General features: G+C 39.1%; 1 protein-coding gene across 4 annotated transcripts in view; it reads right to left on the reverse strand.

Annotated features, from left to right (window-relative positions):
- Positions 1–22,664, reverse strand: part of LOC124776250 (transcription elongation factor B polypeptide 3) — a 162,401-nt gene that overhangs the window by 39,246 nt on the left and 100,491 nt on the right. For 3 of the 4 annotated variants that reach the window (XM_047251119.1, XM_047251118.1, XM_047251117.1), the window contains one exon: positions 21,292–21,438. In XM_047251119.1, the coding sequence (XP_047107075.1) occupies positions 21,292–21,438 (147 nt within the window). Of the gene's footprint in view, positions 1–2,955; positions 3,047–21,291; positions 21,439–22,664 lie in introns of all 4 variants that reach the window. The other variant, XM_047251120.1, reaches the window with a different exon arrangement.

The raw sequence follows: 22,664 nt of genomic DNA on the forward strand, positions 1-22,664 counted from the left end.
CCGAAACCCCACCACCCTATGGCGCAAGTCGAGGAATCTGCAGCCCACAAGGTCGTAGAACCGTCTCAGCCTCTGATTCAGACTTTCCACTCAGCTCTGTACCAAAGGTCTGCAGTCAGTCCTGTCGCCGATGCTGCAGATGGTGAGCTCTGCTTTCATCCCGCTAGCAAGACTGGCAGTCTTCACCAGATCAGATAGCCGTCGGAAGCCAGAGAGGATTTCCTCCAATCCATAGCGACACACATCATTGGTGCCGACATGAGCGACCACCTGCAGATGGGTGCACCCTGTACCCTTCATGGCATCCGGAAGGACCCTTTCCACATCTGGAATGACTCCCCCTGGTATGCACACGGAGTGCACATTGTTTTTCTTCCCCTCTCTTGCTGCCATATCCCTAAGGGGCCCCATTACATGCCTGACGTTGGAGCTCCCAACTACCAGTAAGCCCACCCTCTGCGACCGCCTGGATCTTGCAGACTGAGGGGCAACCTCTGGAACAGGACAAGCAGCCATGTCCGGCCGAAGATCAGTATCAGCCGGAGACAGAGCCTGAAACCGGTTCGTCAGACAAACTGGAGAGGCCTTCTGTTCAGCCCTCCGGAATGTCTTTCGCCCCTTGCCACACCTCAAGACGACCTCCCACTCTACCACAGGTGAGGGATCAGCCTCAATGTGGGCAGTATCCCGGGCAGCCACAGTCGTAGTCCGATCGGGGGATGCGTGGGACGAGCTGGCCGTCCCCGACAAACCCCCATCCGGACCCCCACAGTGATGCCCATTGGCAACAGCCTCAAGCTGTGTGACTGAAGCCAACACTGCCTGAAGCTGGGAGCGAAGGGATGCCAACTCAGCCTGCATCCGAACACAGCAGTTGCAGTCTCTATCCATGCTAAAAACTGTTGTGCAAAGAACGTCTGAACTAATCTACAGAGAGCACAAACAATTCGACACAAAATTTAAACGGTTATTAAAATACAAGACTGCCTAGTAAATGCAGTAATGCTGCTACTTGCGCACTGCTGACACACTGCTCAGCGGCGGAAGGAGACTACGCGATTTTACACTATTCAGGTACTAAAACGCGATGCTACAACTCTCAAATACTATAATACGCCCGAAATTTATGAATTAAACAATGCAACTACCAAAAACACGCAATGATATTAAGAATTAAACTATGTAACAAATAAGTAAGCTAGGGGTATATGACTTGCTGCTGGCAGCTGCTTATCCAACGGCAGCAGGGAGCACACTGGCTGTGGCCAACCGACACTGGCCGTTCAAAACAAAAAGAGAAGACAGATGACTACGCGAATTTACACTATTCAGGTACTAAAATGCGATGCTCCAACTCTTAAATACTATATTACGTCCGAAATTTATGAATTAAACAATGCAGGTACCAAAAACACGCAAAGAAATTAAGAATTAAACTATGTAACAAATAAGTAAGCTAGGGGTACACGACTGTGTGATTTTCATTCAAATCAATTACCAAAATGTCAGTGCATGAGCAGTTTTCTACAAATGAGTTATTATACTTCACTGAAAAAAGTCCTGTACGAGGTATGACACAAAAGAAACCAGAATGAAGTTATAAATTTGTATGCTTACTGAAGAATATAAATACAAATAACTGCAACCAGCTACAGATGCCTGTATTTTTTATTCAATTAATAGACAGTCACATGTTCTACAGTATGAGCTTAATCTTACTAAATATGTTCAATAAGAGTACAGATAATTTGAGTCAAAACACACTACTTTCATCCCTTATTCTACTAAAAAACCACACACACACACACACACACACACACACACACACACACACACACAGAGCAGCAACACATGTGAGAATTGGAGGTAGAGAGGACCGACATTCCCCTCACCACTGCAGTCCAAACTGTCATGTATGAGATTTTTTGCCTAAGCCTTCCATAGATAACAATGTTTGGACTAAGTTACAAAACTAAATCAAGTATCACTTAATTAGATTCTAGACCTAATAACAAAATTTACTTTAAATCAAGCAGGGAAAATTGAGTTCTGATAGAAGCACTTCCAAACTGAACTTTCACTGTTTAGAAATCACTTGCATTATAACCATAAAAATTGTCCATGGTGTACTTTTGTTGTCTATTTCATGTGTCTGTTGTACAATTAGCAGCCAAGGAAATTATATAGTAGGTAAAGTAATGACAATTATGAGAATAGCATATGTACAAGAATAAACTATTCAGGGAGTTTAGGATATCGTAAATATGAATTTTGGGGTGCAGACTGAGTCACGGCCCAGTGACATATTTTATGACTCAATTTTGATAGTGTGAAGCTCTATAGTACCCTCATTTATTCCCATATAACAGGACCATACTGAAATAAGAATACAACTCTTGTTTTTGGTAGTGAGACTAACCATTCAAACTAATTATATATTCAATATAATGGAAGGAAACATTCCACGTGGGAAAAATTATATATAAAAACAAAGATGAGGTGACTTACCGAACAAAAGCGCTGGCAGGTCGATAGACACACAAACAAACACAAACACACACACAAAATTCAAGCTTTCGCAACAAACTGTTGCCTCATCAGGAAAGAGGGAAGGAGAGGGGAAGACGAAAGGAAGTGGGTTTTAAGGGAGAGGGTAAGGAGTCATTCCAATCCCGGGAGCGGAAAGACTTACCTTAGGGGGAAAAAAGGACAGGTATACACTCGCACACACGCACATATCCATCCACACATACAGACACAAGCAGACATATTTCAATATATTCAATGAGCATCAAATCACATGATCTGAAAATGAAATAAGTTTTGGTGGACACCAATAGAAATGTGGAACTGTGCTCTTATTTAAGTGTCATAATTCCAAAAATTATGCAACACTGAGTGTGAGAGACGTGATGATTATGTCACTTCTCACACACTTAGTATCTTACGTCATACCATTACTAACAGGCTGCTAAAGCCACAAAGTAGCAGTTCCCAGCTTGGCACCTCGCTCAGCTGCTAACCTTGCACGTCTCCTACGTCGTCTCTGTACAAGAACAGTGATGTACTCTTATTTATGAACAGTACTTTTAGTTGAGCACTCTTAATTTCATAAATAATACAAGACAAAAAAAATGTTTCACACCATAAGAAAACATAAAATAAGAAGAAAAAAAAGGAAGAGATATACACACACATTTATAATTTGTTGAATTTGGTTCTGCAATAAATTTGGAAGACTAGGGGTGAAAAATATTGGTCCCAAGAAAATGTTTGTGTCAACAAAATTTTGATCAATAACTGAATATGATACATGTTCAAATTTTCAGGTTCAATACCAGTATAAAAATTAGTATGAAATGAAATAAAAATTGAGGAATATGTGACTACATAAGATGACGTTTAACTCTGTGAATGAACCAATAGCAGACAGACCAAAATGTTGAATTAAAATGCCTTTCCTCTAAAATATAAAAGAAACAATAGGTTACATGGAAGTATACCCACAATTCCATGGGTAAAGATTCTGTTTCATTAACTTATTCCTTAGTCCTTTCACTTTTCCCAGCAGTCCACTCTTCCCATTCTCTCCTGTTACAAGATCTTTATACAGATCCTGCTGAATTAGTATAATGTAAGAAAACAAATGCAGAAATTCTTGTAATGTAACCTGCATGCGCAGATAAGTACAGTACAATAAACATTTTTCTTACTTTGACAAACATTTTACTCAGCAACTGTTGGTAAGAAACTTTCCTTCTTTTATAAATGTAATCTCAAAATAAACTCCTCATGTAGTAAAAGATTCCCTCACAGTCAATTTCCAGCTTCAATCCTAGCATCTCCTGCCCAACTACCCCCTAGTAACTTTCCAGCATTTCCTCACTTTCAATCTTCCTGACCTTGCTTTCTGCTCAATTCCTGCCCAATAAACTCCTCATAACCTTCCATGAATGCCTCATCATGCCCTTGCTGCATCTGGAATCCTTGCCCTTCCATAAAAATTTCTTCCCCCTATTCCGCTCCCCCAAATCCAGATTTGACTATCCAATGGCTCTTTGCTTCAAAATAATAGAAACAAAAAATTAACTCAAACACGGCTGATCCTGCAATAGTAGTAATGAGGCATCAATCCAGTAGTTCCTTCTTCATTATTAACATGCTGTTTCATAACATGGCTAAAATGAAGCACAGAAAATACACTGATGGAAACGAAAATTGCAACACCAAAAAAATAATTAATGTAGAACCATGAAATTTTAGGAATACATTTGTCTAGGTAACCTTGATTAACATTGCAACATTACAGTTAAGTGCAAGGCAAGCCACTGCGAATGTGAAATGCTGGTACATTAATAACCCATGTAATCACCAGAATGTTGAATGCAAGGATGTAAAAGTGCATGCATTGTGTTGCACAAGTGCCAAATGTCAGTTTGTGGGATGGAGTTCCATATCTGTTACACTTGTTCAGTCAATACAGGGTGGTTAATGCTGGCTGTGGATGATGCTGGAGTTGTCATCTGATGACTGGAGGCAGATCTGTTGATCAAGTAGGCCAAGGCAACATGTCCAAATACTGTAGAGCATGTTACATTGTAATAGCAATATGTGGGTGGGAGTTATCCTATGCACTCCTTGGTATGCTGTTCATGAAAGGCAGCACAACAGGTCGATTCATCAGATTGACAAACAAATTTGTAGTCAGTGTGCATGAGATAACAACGAGAGTGCTCCTGCTGTCATATGTAATTGTACCCTAGACCATAGCTCCAGGGGTAGATCCAGTATGTCTCCCATGCAGACAAGTTGGTTGCAGACCCTGAACTGGCCCCCTCCTAACCAACATACAGTAGTCACTGACATTGAGGCAGAACCACCTTTCATCAGAAAAACCAATAGTCCTCCAACTTGCCCTCCAATGAGCTCTCGCTTGACACCACTGAGGTCGCAAATGGTGGTGGTTTGCGGTCAGTGGACTGCATGCTACAGGGTGTCTGGCTCAGAGCTGTCCTTCAACTAACCAATTTGCAACAGTTTGTCATGTCACTGTGGTTCCAACTGTCACTCAAATTGCTGCTGCAGATGCAGTACATACCGTACCACATGCTAAACATGATGGTCTTTCCTCTCGGTAGTGGCATGTGACTGTCCAGAGCCCAGTCTTCTTGTGACAGTATATTCTCATGACCACCTGTGCCAGCAATCATGTGCAGTGGCTACATTCCAGCCAAGTCTTTCTGCAGTATCGCAAAAGGAACACCCAGCATTTCATAGCTCTACTAAATGACCTCATTAAAACACAGTGAATTGTTGATAATGGCATGTTTGTCAAATTAAAGGCACTCTTGACTAACATCAATTCATCACAGCCAGTATCAAAGGTAACTAACACTCACAATTGTTACAGTGTGTACTTGAAGTAAACTTGATTTGATTCCTCATAGTGGTGCTACTACCATCATTCTTATGTGATTGGTGCAAAATCTGAATAGGCATCATCTTTCAGATGTAGAAATTCCTACCAACTTTCGTTTATGTCCCACAACTCTTGCTTGGTATTGTGATTTTTTTTCTGTCAGTGTAGTTGACACGCCACTATTCTTTATATTTGTTCACAGATTGTTTTGTGGCGCTGTATCATAGGCCTTTCACAAATCCATGAAGACTAAATGGGTCTCTATCCCCAGATCTGTATCCCCCTGACAGTTCTCTTCCCTATTAGATTCCGTGATGTGAATATTCCATTGATGCACGAGCCCCCTGGTCTAGAACCATTCTGTTCTTCAGATATAATGGCCTACATCTCCATTCTTTCTTTTGAGATTCAACTGCATAATTGCACTAGTGAGGCATCACACTTATGCCTCATTAATTTCCACAGCCCTTTTTGTTTCCCTTCTGATACACTGAAGTATAACTGACTTCTCCCATTCCTAGGGGTATCTGGTCCCCTTCCAAACACTTATTATACAAGTATGCCAAGATATCATATATGACCACAGAAGCTTCCTTTATGTTTATTTCACCCAGACCCAGTGATTTATCATTTTTCATATGCTTCACAGCTTTACAAATTTCTCACGAGGTTGTGGGTCATGCACATGGATGTTTATCTTCTTCCATCAAATTTAACATTCCTTTTATACATATCTTTCTCTTCTCAGTGAGTAGGGCTCGGTAATACTTTACCCACTACTCCATGCTTATTAGAGTAATCGCAGCACTATCTTTGTTTTCAGTTCTCATCGTCATAAGTATTTTCCACACACTCTTGTAACCACAAAAGGAAACTGTATCTAACAACAAGAAAGAGTAATGAGTCAGAAACAGACAAATATTATAAAAACTACTGTGCTACATTAAGAAAGGTTATTAAAAAGTCCAGAAGCGTGTGCATCATGTCTGAGATTAATACCTCTGATAACAAAATCAAAACAATTTGGAATATTATTACAAGGGAGACAGAACAACCAAGAGTACAGGATGACGGCATCACCATCAAAGCAAATGGAAACTAGATAAACAACAAGCCGGAAGTCGAAAACATTTTGAATAATCATGTTTTAAATGTTGTAGAGAAAATAGGATCTAAATGTTCATTAGAAGAAGCAAGGCAGTTAATGGAAGAGGCCTTACCCACACCATTGATACAATTGAAATTCCAGCCACCTCTCCATCTGAAATTAGGAAGATAATAAACTCTCTCGAGAATAAAAGCTCACATGGGATTGATGGCATTTCCAGCAGGATAATAAAAGCTTGTTCCCAAGAAGTAAGTGGGATTCTTAGCCACATATGTAATAGCTCTCTGAAGCAGGGCATTTTCCCAGGTAGACTGAAGTATGCCATCGTTATACCACTGCATAAAAAAGGGGATATGTCTGATGTCAACAACTACTGCCCAATCTCTCTTTGACTGCCTTATTCAAAATTCTTGAAAAAGTAATGTATTGTAGAGTAGCTTCACACTTTTGTAAAAATAAAGTTTTAACAAAATGTCAGTTTGGTTTCCAGAAGGGTTTTTCAACGGAAAATGCTATATATACTTTCACTAATGAAATATTAAATGCTCTGAGTAACCAGAAGTCACCCGTTGGGATTTTTTGTGATCTATTAAAGGCTTTTGATTGTGTAAATCATGGAATACTTCTAGACAAGCTCAAGTACTGTGGTATGAATGGGACAGTGCTCAAATGGTTTAAATCATACCTAACTGGAAGAGTGCAGAAAGTTGAAACCAGCAGTTCACATAATATGCAAAAAACTGGTGATTTCTCAAACTGGGGAACAATCATGAATGGGGTGCTGCAAGGTCCGGTCTTGGGTCCTCTGCTGTTCTTAATATATATTAATGACTTGCCATTCTATATTCACGAAGATGCAAAGCTGTTGCTTTTTGCTGATGATACAAGTATAGCTATCACACCCAACAGACAAGAATTAACTGGTGAAATTGTAAACGATGTTTTTCAGAAAATCATTAAGTGGTTCTCTGCAAATGGGCTCTCATTAAACTTTGACAAAACACAGTATCTACAGTTCCACACAGTAAATGGAATGACCCCATTAATAAATATAGACTTCAATCATAAATCGGTAGCTAAGGTAGAATATTCAAAATTTCTAGGTGTATGCATTGATGAGGGGTTGAACTGGAAAAAACACACTGAGGATCTGCTGAAACGTTTGAGTTCAGCTACTTATGCTATTAGGGTCTTTGCAAATTTTGGCGATATACATCTGAGTAAATTACACTCCTGGAAATTGAAATAAGAACTCCGTGAATTCATTGTCCCAGGAAGGGGAAACTTTATTGACACATTCCTGGGGTCAGATACATCACATGATCACACTGACAGAACCACAGGCACATAGACACAGGCAACAGAGCATGCACAATGTCGGCACTAGTACAGTGTATATCCACCTTTCGCAGCAATGCAGGCTGCTATTCTCCCATGGAGACGATCGTAGAGATGCTGGATGTAGTCCTGTGGAACGGCTTGCCATGCCATTTCCACCTGGCGCCTCAGTTGGACCAGCGTTCGTGCTGGACGTGCAGACCGCGTGAGACGACGCTTCATCCAGTCCCAAACATGCTCAATGGGGGACAGATCCGGAGATCTTGCTGGCCAGGGTAGTTGACTTACACCTTCTAGAGCACGTTGGGTGGCACGGGATACATGCGGACGTGCATTGTCCTGTTGGAACAGCAAGTTCCCTTGCCGGTCTAGGAATGGTAGAACGATGGGTTCGATGACGGTTTGGATGTACCGTGCACTATTCAGTGTCCCCTCGACGATCACCAGTGGTGTACGGCCAGTGTAGGAGATCGCTCCCCACACCATGATGCCGGGTGTTGGCCCTGTGTGCCTCGGTCGTATGCAGTCCTGATTGTGGCGCTCACCTGCACGGCGCCAAACACGAAAACGACCATCATTGGCACCAAGGCAGAAGCGACTCTCATCGCTGAAGACGACACGTCTCCATTCGTCCCTCCATTCACGCCTGTCGCGACACCACTGGAGGCGGGCTGCACGATGTTGGGGCGTGAGCGGAAGACGGCCTAACGGTGTGAGAGACCGTAGCCCAGCTTCATGGAGACGGTTGCGAATGGTCCTCGCCGATACCCCAGGAGCAACAGTGTCCCTAATTTGCTGGGAAGTGGCGGTGCGGTCCCCTACGGCACTGCGTAGGATCCTACGGTCTTGGCGTGCATCCGTGCGTCGCTGCGGTCCGGTCCCAGGTCGACGGGCACGTGCACCTACCGCCGACCACTGGCGACAACATCGATGTACTGTGGAGACCTCACGCCCCACGTGTTGAGCAATTCAGCGGTATGTCCACCCGGCCTCCCGCATGCCCACTATACGCCCTCGCTCAAAGTCCGTCAACTGCACATACGGTTCACGTCCACGCTGTCGCGGCATGCTACCAGTGTTAAAGACTGCGATGGAGCTCCGTATGCCACGGCAAACTGGCTGACACTGACGGCGGCGGTGCACAAATGCTGCGCAGCTAGCGCCATTCGACGGCCAACACCGCGGTTCCTGGTGTGTCCGCTGTGCCGTGCATGTGATCATTGCTTGTACAGCCCTCTCGCAGTGTCCAGAGCAAGTATGGTGGGTCTGACACACCGGTGTCAATGTGTTCTTTTTTCCATTTCCAGGAGTGTAGTTTACCATGCCTATTTTCATTCTCTGGTTTCATATGGCATCATATTCTGGGGTAACTCATCATTGAGTAAAAGAGTGTTCATTGCACAAAAGCGTGTAATCAGAAAAATTGCTGGAGCTCATCCAATCACCCTGCAAACACTTATTAAAAGAGCTAGAAATCTTCACTGTAGCCTCACAATATGTATATTCACTTATGAAATTTGTTATTAACAATCCGAATGAATTCAAAAGTAATAGCAGTGTACATGGCTACAACACTAGGAGAATGGATGATCTTCACTAATCAAGGTTAAATCTAACTTTGGCGCAGAAGGGGGTAAATTATGCTGCCACAAAAGTCTTTGGTCACTTACCTAATAGCATCAAAAGTCTGACAGATAGCCATATAGTATTTAAAAGGAAATTAAAAGAATTTCTTAATGCCAACTCCTTCTACTCATTAGATGAATTTTTGAATATAGTAAGTGGGTAATTTCCCAACCTCCACAAAAAAAAATTAATGAGTGTCATGTAATATGTTGTCTAATGTAATATCTTGTATAGACACCTTTTATTAACCTGACATGTTCCACATCATTACGAAGTGTCATATTTATGATCTATGGGACAAGTACTAATCTAATCTAATCTAAACTCTCCTTACACTAGTACTAGCAAAGTTTTTTTCTATTTATTAATCAGACTTTTTGTTACACCTCATATTTAACTCTAGTAATGACCCTTTGTGCTGCTTTCTGTTTAGATCCATATGCTATGGTTTTCATCCACCTGAGTGCTCAACCATTTATTATAGGCCTCCCCTTTCATCTTCACAAGTTTCTCTACTTCCTCATTCTACCATGCAATCCTCCTCTCTTTTTTCCATTCTGTTTTCCCCTGCTTTACCAGACTGAAATCATATCCTCTACAGTTTCATTTCTGATATGTAATGCCTTGGCTGCCAGTCTGACTTGATAGAGGATGTGTGTTGAATCCTCCTGCAAACTTAACAGATTCTACTGGACCTCCAAAGACTTCAAATTGCCAACTCTCTGTCTTCGCAACCAGCATATTACTGCCTATGATGCAAAAGGTTGTGGGTTCAAACTTCTTCAGGGACTTTATTTTTATTTTTATTTTTTAAATCTTTATCAAAGTAACACTGGTCATTACTTTTATTCAGTTAATTGATTTAAATGTGTTCTTTATTTCTATTGCTTTGTCATATTATTTTAATCACCATGTTAATTTTTCATTTCTTATCATTTCTCTTCCTATTATTCCTTTTCCATGTGCAATCTTTGTTCATGCGATTTCAATTCATTTTATTTATTAACTTCGATTTAACTTCTTTCATTTTATCATCCTACATTTTTGTCCATATTACTGCATTCATTATTTCCATACCTCATATTGCTTGAATGTCATTTTATTTATAATCACTTCTTTCATTTAAATGTTCATTTGTGTTACTTTGCCCATTGTGCAATAAGAGTTTATGTTTTAAAGTTTTGTATGATGATTACCATCCAAAACAATGGACAGCTTGCAATGAAAAATACATTTTTGACACCACTGCACAGACAGTATAAATAGATTTTGTATTTTGTTTTTTAATCCACACATTATCATTTAAATGTTAACATATTACAATAGACAAATAAAAAGAATTAAACTCACATGCACAAATATTCCAAGTGAAAAGGGAATGACAGGAAGAAGAAATGAGAGAGAAAGTTATTAAAGTTATTAAAATGATGATGTCGATGATGAGTTCGGTTTGTGGCGTGCTCAACTCTGCAGTCATCAGTGCCCATAATTGAAATGATGTGACAAAGGAACAGAAACAAAAAAATTACACTTCCTGGCAGATTAAAACTGTGTGCCAGACCGAGCCTCAAACTTGGGACCTTTGCCTTTCGCGGGCAAGTACTCTACCAACTGAGCTACCCAAGCATGACTCACGACCCTTCCTCACAGCTTTAATTCCACCAGTGCCTCATTCTCCTACCTTCCAAAGTTCACAGAAGCTCTTCTGTGAACCTTGCAGAACTAGCACTCCTGGAAGAAAGGATATTGTGGAGACATGGCTTAGCCACAGCCTGGGGGAGTTTCCAGAATGAGATTTTTCGCTTTGCAGTAGAGTGTGCGCTGATATGAAACTTCCTGGCAGATTAAAACTGTGTGCCGGACTGAGACTCGAACTCAGAACTACCAGGAGTGCTAGTTCTGGAAGGTTTGAGAAGAGCTTCTGTGAAGTTTGGAAGGTAGGAGACGATGTACTGGCGGAATTAAAGCTGTGAGGACAGGTTGTGAGTAATGCTTGGGTAGCTCAGTTGGTAGAGCACTTGCCCGCGAAAGGCAAAAGTCCCGAGTTCAAGTCTTGGTTCGGCACACAGTTTTAATTTGCTAGGAAGTTTCATATCAGCGCACACTCGACTGCAGAGTGAAAATCTCATTCTGGAAACATCCCCCAGGCTGTCGCTAAGCCATGTTTCCGCAATATCCTTTCTTCCATGAGTGTGAGTTCTGCAAGGTTCACAGAAGAGCTTCTGTGAAGTTTGGAAGGTGGAAGATGAAGTACTGGCAGAATTAAAGCTGTGAGGATGGGTCGTGAGTCGTGCTTGGGTAGCTCAGTTGGTAGAGCACTTGCCTGTGAAAGGCAAAGGTCCTGAGTTCGAGTCTCGGTTCAGCATACAGTTTTAGTCTGCCACAAAGTTTCATATCAGCGCACACTCCTCTGAAGAGTGAAAATCTAATTCTAAAAATATTACATTTAACCCAAGTAACTGAATAAAAATAATAACCACAGTTACTTCAATAAAGATTTAAAAATATAAAAATTTGAAGAAACTGATGAGATCTGAACACACAACCTTTTGCGTGTAAGGCATGTACCTTAACCGTTACACTGAATGAGCAATCTGTAACACATCTCTTTTCAAGTATCACACAAAATTTTGAAACTTTTTTCATTGATTACTCACACATGAAGGCACACCAGGGTGAATGGCTGCAAGGTGTGATAACTGGGATCCTAAACCTACATCACTGTACAGATAGTTTCAGAAAGTTGATCCTACTGCTGGGGACCTCTCCTTGTAAGTTACAATTGGCTGTGTCACCTTTGATCATGGAGTTACATTCTGAGATTATTAAAAAATATGACTTAGTGACAAATACAGTTTATAAAAAAATTAGAGATGGAAATACAGATATAAAATAGATTAGAGATTTAATTGAACAGGAATTTACAAATGTACATTAACAAAATTCAGACAGTAATGCCAGTGTTGATATTCCAAAACAAGATACAGATTTAAGCACAGTAGACATTTTCTTTTCCACTTTGGCAACTTTGTAGTAGTGTAGTACTTGATTTATTTGAACTACAGTGTCAAGAGCATGCTGTGTTCACTATTAACACTCACCAGGTATGGTAACTAATCAAACTATTTGGGAAAGATTAATTGATTTTAATGCATGGTCACAATTAAACTGATGGAACACTTATGGTATCTGACCGATCTTAGTCAACAATTATGAAATAATTGCAGATTTGAATCAGCAATTAGCTTTTGGTGTTCATGTACATGATGTGCAAGATATTTTATAAGATTAAGTACAAGTGACTTACTTATGAATAGTTCAAAGTGAAGTTCAGTATTCATTTAAGTTTGAAGCTTATGTGATGTTAAATAGTGAAACTAAGTATTTTAGGAGAATTAAAAAAAGGGAGATTTCAGGTGGAATTGAGACATCCTTGTGCCTATATTAAGCAAACTGAGGTGTGTGGGTTGATGGATGTATTCAGAAGTATATCTTGTGATACATTTTTTGACACTACATGTATGCACATATGATAGTTGTGTGATTTCATCTCAGGAGAGTTCACTGCCTGCGTCAATTTTGCAGGATGACAACTACAAGATCTCAGTTGTCTGTTATAGTACTTCTTTAACATAATGCGCATACAATGTGTTAAATGTTATATAGTTGTGATTCCCTTGTAACCTTCAGCATAGGAAATTTTGAAAGAAACTCAACCACAAAGTGGCTTGTTTTCCCTCTTATAAGAGAACCATACTTATATGAAAGACATATATGTAAATAAAGGATGCTGTTGTGTCTTTACTATCAACTTAACTATGTAATACTCACAGGTAACAATTTTCTGCATATCATCTCACTAGCTATACTTAAGTAGCCATATGATACAGTATTTCACTTACAACTGAGAGACTACTCATTCCTTTTGGACATTCTCATAATTAATCTTAGCATAAACAGTTGCAGAATGCTTATGTTTACAATAAGCATTTGGATGAAAGGGCTGAAATGTATGGGCAGGTAATGCTACTATGAAATCAGAGGAAATGTACATTACATAAGCTATCTTTTTTGTCCAAATTCCCATATATGGATGCTGGATGTTAGTGTCTTCAGGCCAAAGAGGGGAAGACCAGAAAGAATGAAAGGCACCCTTACACAGAAGCTGACTGACATGCTGACACCTAAGTGAGATCCACATAGGGTCATTAAAATCCACAGCAACACAATTAGCTTTAAATAACCAAAAATATGGCATGGTCATCCTTATTGAAAATGTAGGTGTAGAGTAGGTGTACCAAGGACAGACCTGCACCTAAATGGAAGAAAATAGTACTATGAAAATCTGAGTAGTTGCTACGTAGTATTCTTCTGATGAAGGAAAAGATGAACATCAGTAAAAGATAAACAAGGATAATGGAATGTAATTGAGTTACATCACATGATACTGAGGGAATTAGATTAGGAAATGAGATGCTTAAAGTGGTAGGTGAGTTCTACTATTTGGGCAGAAAAATAAATAATGATGGCCAAAGTAGAGAGGATATAAAATGTAGACTGGCAATGGCAAGAAAAGTGTTTCTGAAGGAGAGAAATTTGTTAACATCAAATATAGATTTAAGTGTTAGGAAATTATTTCTGAATGTATTTGAATGTATCTGTATGGAGTGTAGCCATATATGAAAATGAAAAATTATCGATAAACAGCTTAGACAAGAAGAGAATAGAAGCTTTTGAGATGTGGTGCCACAGAAGAATGCAGAATGCTGAAGATTAGATGGGTAGATCACGTAACTAATGGGGAGGTACTGAACAGAATTGGGGAGAAGAGAACTTTGTGGTACAGCCTGACTAGAAGAAGAGACCAGTTGACAGGACACATTCTGAGGCATCAAGGGAACTCCAATTTAGTACTGGAGGGAAGTGTGGGGGGTAAAAATCATAGAGGCAGACCAAGAGATAAATGCAGTAAGCAGATTCAGAAGGATGGAGCTTACAGTAGTTATTCAGAGATGAAGACGCTTGCACAGGATAGAGGAGCATCGAGAACTGCATCAAACCTATCTTCGGACTGAAGACCACAACAACAACTTGAAGACCACAACAACAACACCCTTCAGAGACAGGAGGTTTAATTGATAACTTCTAACGAAACAGAATAGGGTTGGTTTTGAGGTTTACTCCGAGGTTGCTAAGTAGAGGAACCTCCACAAGTTGTAGTGGTCCAGTTAATATACCAGGTTAATAAGTGAATAACAAGAAAGCAGCTGTCTGAGCTTTGTTTGCTGTTTTTAATGTAGGCAATGTCCGACCCCGGCAGCTGAGTGGTTAGCGCGACAGACTGTCAATCCAAAGGGCCCGAGTTTGATTCCCGGCTGGGTCGGAGATTTTCTTCGCTCAGGGACTGGGTGTTGTGTTGTCCTAATCATCATTATTTCATCCCCATCGACGCGCAAGTCGACGAAGTGGCGTCAAATCGAAAGACTTGTACCCAGCAAACGGTCTACCCTACGGGAGGCCCTAGTCACATGATATTTACATTTTATTGTAGTCACATGATATTTACATTTTATTGTATGCAATAATAAGAAAGTATAGTATGCTACAAAAAGTCATCCTTGGCCTTAAGAATGTAATTCCTCTTGCTAAATTATGACAACGAATAAGTATGTGTTGTAATCATTATGGTGGCATAATTTGCAAGTATACCACGGATTATTTTACGATAGCTTGGTTTAAATTAGTGTCAGTAATCAAGCTAATAGCTTACTCTGATTTGCCAAAAGGATTTACAATTAAGAGAGAGGTGCACCTGACTAATCTGCTCTCTCTGTAGCATAGTCCCCATGTGTGGACAAAATGAAACAATAAATAGGTAACTTCCAGAAGAAGTAAAGCAGTGCACATTCAGGGCAGGAAATGATCATTACTCGATGTTCCTTAGAATAATTATGCAAGAAATGCTTATTCTTAGTTAAATATGAAACTACAGAGTAAGCTAGAGGTATAAACTGGCTTGCCAGATCTTGTTGTGGTAATGATTATGGATGAGCCAAGTTAGAACTGTGAAATATTTAGTGATTCAAAGTTTAATTATATGAGTTGATACTTGGTGGAGAGATTCCACTTAACGTAGTTTAAAATTTGAAAATGTAAAAACAACTAGTTTCTCTGCAATTTTTTACAATACGAATGGGATTTCATACTTACAAATACTATCCATGTACACTATATTATAGTGGCAAGATCATTTGTCTAATGGTGGAGATACATGGTGTAAAGTGATGTGTTACCCAACGTCTGCCTAAGTGACAAACGATGATTGCGACAGTTAAAACTATTTTATTAGTTAAGTAAATTAGAATCATAAACTGCCTGGAAGTTTTGTTACTGTTTACGCATGTAAATGGGTACGGATGGCTCTCAAGTGCCTTCAAGGTGGGATGATGAGGACAATTTTACTACACTTCACAGTGCCTGTTGGCTTGGCAGTTATTCCATGCTACGATACCCTGTCTTGGATAAACAGGGCACACTATCAAATAAAAGGGTGTGCATGACAATGGTGCTGATATCACAGAAGACAGATGGTGCTTAGTTAGCTGTCATTTGTTAATGCCAAACAGAATTAATGCAGTGTCATATCACATGTACGAACATTAACAGAATATGAAGTGTTAACTTACATATTCCAACTGTAATGGAGGGAGCAATATAACAGAATTTTAGAAGAAGTACTTTCTATTCTTTAGTATGAAGTTGAAAATTTATGAAAGCTCCCAGATTCCAGTTTCCTATTGCAACAGTGAAGCAGTCCAGGTTAACCCTTTACTCTCCATAATGCAGACACAGGGCATCTCCATGCAATCTTATTTACAAGGGTGAAGCAAATATAAACCATTTTTTTTAATTAAGCTCCAGAAAAATTCATACATAGGAACTAATTTTCTATATAGTCTCTTGAACAGGAAATACATTTTTCCCAGCAGATAAGCTGTTTCTTGATCTGTTTCCATAAAATGAGTGTGGCTGTGGCAGCAGCCAGTTTTCCACAAACACCTTTGAAAGCACCATCATCATCATCATCAAATCTATGTCCTCGGACTGCTTCCTTTAGTAGTTCAAACAAGTGAAAATTGTATGGCGATACGTCCGAACTGTAGGGAGGATGAAAGCACCATCATCATCAAATCTATGTCCTTGGAGTGCTTCCTTTAGTAGTTCGAACAAGTGAAAATTGCAGGACGATACATCTGAACTGTAGGGAGGATGTTCTAGTGTGGTCCGGAACAAGTCCTGAATTTTCTGTTGAGCTCAGGAAGCTGTGTGGATCTGTGTGCTATCATGAAGGACTGTCACATCCTGGATTGCACACCTTTTCTGATGATATGCATATTTTGTTTGACCTAAAAGCTGGCAATAGTATGCGGTGTTCTCACTATACAATGTTTATGAAGAAAATGAATGAGAGGAACTCCTTTAAAATAAAAAATCAGTCACGCTTGTCCTCGAGCGACATCAGATAGCTACGTTCTTACCTGTTTCCTGTCCTTATAAAAATTGATTGTGCCATACGTAGCACAAGTATTTTCACAATTCTGAATAGTTTCATGCCCTCTATTGTGAGAAACTTGATTATAATGCTCTGTGCAACAATGATGATTCCTATTGCTCTGACATTGCGATTATGACTAAAGAAACAGTACAATAACATTCTAGCTATCAAGAACAATCACTGGAAACGAAAGAAACAATTAGCAAGTATTAAACTGCTCTCCATTTACAAAAGGGCACATAAACGGAAATTATGGTTTATATTTGATTGACCCTTTAAAAGTAACAATCCTCCCAATCTGGACACACAGATTTCTCACAGACTACAGTGTATAACACTTCAATATGCACTGTTCATTAGTTCCTCTATTTGGTGACTTTCTTAAACAAAGTTTTAGTCTCTTGCTTGTTCTTGTGTTTGAACTGTACTTTATTCTACACTCTCTCAGTTGATGAATCAATGGTGTTTTATCTATTGAGACTTTGTACAAAACATTTAGACATTCACTTGGAAATAGTTTATAACATTGTCATGCACATAATTTACACAGTGGCTGACCCTGTTATGTCAGCGTGAACATTTTATAAGGGCACCAGGTAACAGCATATGTGAAAGATTAAGGAAGAGTATTTGCTAATGAAATTGTCCAGAAAGTAACTTCAATAGAGATTCTGCACATGCAAATTGTAATGTAATTGAGATGTATTGAATGAAGATAAACTAAGTGACTACCTATGTAATTATATCCATTGCAGATATTGAACTGTGACTGTAAATAGTGGATTATGTAGATTATATGCAACCATTTGTTTTTGAATTTGATATGATTTATTGCACCATTTAAGATAACATAATTTTCAAGCCACTGCAGGCTCATTCATCAGACGGAGGTGTTCAAGCATAATTATTTTCAGGACCGTGTGTAACTACTATCTTATGGTATTGACTACAAAATAATCCCAATATGATATTTCACCCAGCTTACACACACACACACACACACACACACACACACACACAGTACTATCTGGACTCAATATTATTGCACTTGGCCTCCCACAGATATTACCAGAAACACATGGTGACCTTACAATAAGCATGTACAGTGATGACTAAAAAAATTGTATCGCACTGTCAATTATGTCAAGATAGTTATGCATATACTATCAAGTGGTTCAGTGTGTCCCCATGGAATATCACAATAAAAACTCATGATAAATCACACAAAGCACCCTCACTCCCACATACAATAGAAGTGTGATCATCTAATACTTAGGTGCACTTGGTTCCACAGTAAAAAACCACTGTGCTTTTGTTTACATTCACAATCTTGTCTTCTACTCCTATCTACTCCCTGATTTATTTGTTTTACTGTCTCTCTTTTACAATAAATGCAAATATAGATGCAAATTCTGCCTTCAAAATGTGAAATTACCTACCAAAGCTAGCGCATTTTCATAGCGCAATTGTATCTGGATGAACTGTTTTATCAATAGCTTTATTTTCTGCATACAAACGTAATCCATTTTTGGTTACCTGTATTGTGTGTCAACTGGCAAAACCCAATTTGGAAAGATAATGTGTATAAGAGTGTGTTTGAAAAACAAAAAGTGGATGACTGCAATAATGTGTTAGTGTGTTCAATGCTCTGGTGCCATGCCAACAGCGGACAATCAAATGTTGTGTCCAAGATAAACCCCACGTAATGCAACATATGACTTAGTCATGGAACCTAGTAACATAGGACAAAGAAATGCATACATTTGTCTGGTAGCTAAAGTTGAAAAGTTGATCTAATGCAGGTACTTTTAACATGACAGTTTTAGGTTGCAGGTGGTTTGAATTGTGATTCGTCAAATACTGGTAGAGGTCAGGCCTAAACTATCTCATTTACAACATTGCCAAGATCAGCAACATCTGCCTTATAGTCATTGCCCAATCATTTGGGTTGCATGTTAATCATCATTCCTGCATTTTGAAACAAGTGAAGAGACTAATGCTCGTCAATCATGAAGTTCAATTATGAAGCTCACAACACCAGGAGGTATTGGTAATCCCCATGACCATGCACAAGTTCTGCTTTCACAGGAACATAGAACACCGGTGTAGAATCGTTGCCCTGAGAGGAGGCGGCACCACTCCTATGTCCTCTGTCAGTCACAATTTTAGTTTATTTATGCTCGTGGCCAACTAGCAGCTACAGAAATTGGTTGGAAAACGAAAAACAAAACCAGAGAACGTATTTCTACTACACCAAAAGTCTTCCTCTAACATGCAAATAGAGTTATTTTCAGTTCTACTTCCATGCTAAATTCCTTGTCAGTTCTCTCTATTGGGCTGTGAAGTATTTGGTCAAATGGCTATGAATGCTCATAGAATTTTGAAATCAATATTACACAGATATTGTAGTTATCAAACTGGATGGGACAAGAAAAATAATGTCAAGAAATACTTTAAATCAGAGACGCACTCTGATCACTGGGGAAAAATGCTGCTGGCTCCAGAAACAATCATTTGTTGAAAGCTTAGACAGAGCCACAAGGAAAAAAAAAGCAATGAACGTAACTTTTTTTGGTAAGAGTATATGCTAATTTTTAGGTCCCTACTTATTCCCAATGAGCCTCTTCACAGCTCACAGAGCAACCTCTGTTTTTGAATGGTTTTTACTTCAAAACTCCTTGTCTCATTACCATACAGCTAAATTAGAAGAACACACAGATGTAAAATTTCCTTTTCAAACCCACTGGATGCTTAGTTTAGGACACCCTACTTTCTTTACCAAAGGCATAGCAGTTTGTTTTTACTTTTCTGTTTATTTCTTTTCCTGTCCATCCCATATTTGTCTTTAATTCTTCTAAATTCAAAAATTTGACTCATTGTATGATGCTATTATAGTCTTATTACACGAGGAGACTTCAACAAGTCACACATTATTGTAGCAGGCAAAGTGACTTTTATTGAAAGCTGCAGTACACTACAGAGTGACTCAGATGTGTGACACTACTTTTCAACATAATCAGCAAGTCTTTGTAAACATCCATCAGAATGTTCTACCAATAATTCAGTTCCTTAACAACAGAAATCCTTAGTGACAGAACCACTCATGAACTGTTGTTTGAACTTCCTCATTGTTAAAAAAATTCTTATCCCTCAGATTTTCTCGCAGCTTGCAGGAAAGACAGAAGTCACTTGATGCAAGATACGCACTTCCCTATCAGCATCACCCATGTCTGTGTAGACTTCATCAAACTGTTGGCACCATTTCACTATGGCTGGACATGACATTGCATCTGATTCATATATCGCCTCAATTTAAGAGTGACTCAGTGTACAATTTAGATCTTATTCCCATGAGGATAATACTGTCCTGCGTACATCAACTTTGGAGTAAGTTTTCTGTCGCCATGTCCTCTGACTCGGACACTATAATGCACCTATTATTTGTACTGTAGCAAAAATGTGTCTGCTGGAAGCCTGGAACATGTACTCTTTTCTGACAATGTGCCACTCTTGTTGCACAATGGTCTTAATGTGGGACGATGTGTGTAACTTACTTTCTGAAGTTTACACATAGTTTTATTAGAAGACACGTGAAAAAGTTTCTGAATATTGGCAAGAGAATTAAAGTTTTCTGAGATGATAATGCTCACTTTCTCACGAGTTACAAAATCAACATGTCAAACCTTCACACTCTTTTATAAAAGAAAGTCTTAAAGCTTTTCTAAAATTTCAATAACAATCATTATATGTGGCTGTTACAGTCACACATGTCATATAATCCCTACTGTCTTATAAAACAGATGGCTGATTTCCAGTGTCACAAGGTCTTATTCCCATTACTCCCTATCTACTTATTACACCAATCGCTCCCCAAGTGGTGTTAAGTTCCATATGAAATACAGATATAAACCCTTTTCACCAAGTGTACTGTTTATTAACAAATAACATATTAGCATAATGATGATGTACAGCAGTGCACAGTGATGTCTCTCAAAACAATCCACTACTTATGTGTGAGCTGAGGTTTCAATGGCTATTTCAATAAAACTATTTTGAGTATACAACCATGACATTCTGTTCTTGTACAGAACTACGTTTCAGCCACATGCAACCATGGCCAAAAGATTGATCTATACAATATATGACCGCACTCACCTATGCTGAATAGTTTTACCAAATAACCCACTATTTATTAACTTATTTCACCATAGATAAAAAGCAAATAAAAAACAGTAATATTCTTACCTGTTGCTTTGCCACATTCCGTGGCGGTTTGGCAATACTGTCAACATATGCCAACTTTGTTTGTCGAATTGGTGTTGATTTTGCAATAGACTGTTGTATGTTGGATGTCAATGCCTTCAGTTTAGCCTCTTGTTCCTCTACACAGCGCTGTAAAGAGAAAATAAGGAATACAGATATTTAATAACATAATAAAATATGTTACATCAAACTACTGTCTGTAAACTTTTGCTACGGTACTCTGCACTCTCATTTGAACTTGGCTGGGGTTGAAAGACATGACACATTACAGGTGTTTTGTACCCACAGTCAGCTTTCACAGTACAACAATAACACGTGTAATAACACTATAGTGACCACTGCTAAACGCATTGTACTATGTCTGGCCGGTTTCTTGCAAAAGTAATCTCACAACCCCTCGAAGGTAGACACTTGACATGAGGCATAAAGCATAGGTATAGCAACTACACAGCATGAGCAATGCTGGGCCTCTTCCATCTGCATTCTATTTTCACCTTGTAGTCTAGATATTAAGAACACGTCACTTGTGCATGCCCTGCATCTCCCTCTATTGTTGTTGAAGGTTAAAATTTACAAGCAGTATGAGGCTGTTCTTATTTTACATGATAAAATATGTACAGCTGTATTCAAGATCCTTATTAACTTTTCAGTTGCTGCAAAACAGAATATTTGCAACATAGTTAGAAGTGTATCTCCTAGCAGACATTTTTAATAATGTGTAATGCTGCATATATTCAGTCACAAAACGTCCTGATGTATGTACTAACTACACAAAAGTTCCCACACAGGTGAGTGTATCCATGTAGTTGGAGCCAATCTAAATAATGCTTTCACCTGCATAGCTTCCTCCATTCACTTCCCAGAGGTAAAAAGAAATATGAATCCCACATTCTACCATGCCCACATAGTTCAAGGAACAGAAATGGTATCGGTCCACCTGTGTGTGTACCGATAACCTATTTTTATTACTGGACATAGAAAACTCGCATGGTTGAGGATTAGTCTCTTCACTCACTTCAAAATACAAAAACAATGATTAATGAGCAACCTAAATCAATGGGCAATGGCTATAAGGCAATTACTAGCTGATGTTGAAAATGCTGTAAATGAATAGTTTAGGTCTGACCTCTACCAGTATTTGTTGCAATTTCATGACAGCTGCTTCAAAAGTGAGGTTAATTTTGGCCAACTTTGCTGATAGGTCTACGTGTTTGTTTGACAATGCCATACATAGAAAACAGAGAATTTGATAAATAAGTTTGCTCAATTACAGCACCTCTTTATAGAGCAATTCAAAATTCCTATTATGGGCTTCTGGAGGCTTTAGAGGTTATAGCAGATGAAGTTCTGATAAG

Source organism: Schistocerca piceifrons, chromosome 2 (assembly GCF_021461385.2).
Source record: "Schistocerca piceifrons isolate TAMUIC-IGC-003096 chromosome 2, iqSchPice1.1, whole genome shotgun sequence".
In the NCBI taxonomy this organism is placed as follows: Eukaryota; Metazoa; Arthropoda; class Insecta; order Orthoptera; family Acrididae; genus Schistocerca; species Schistocerca piceifrons.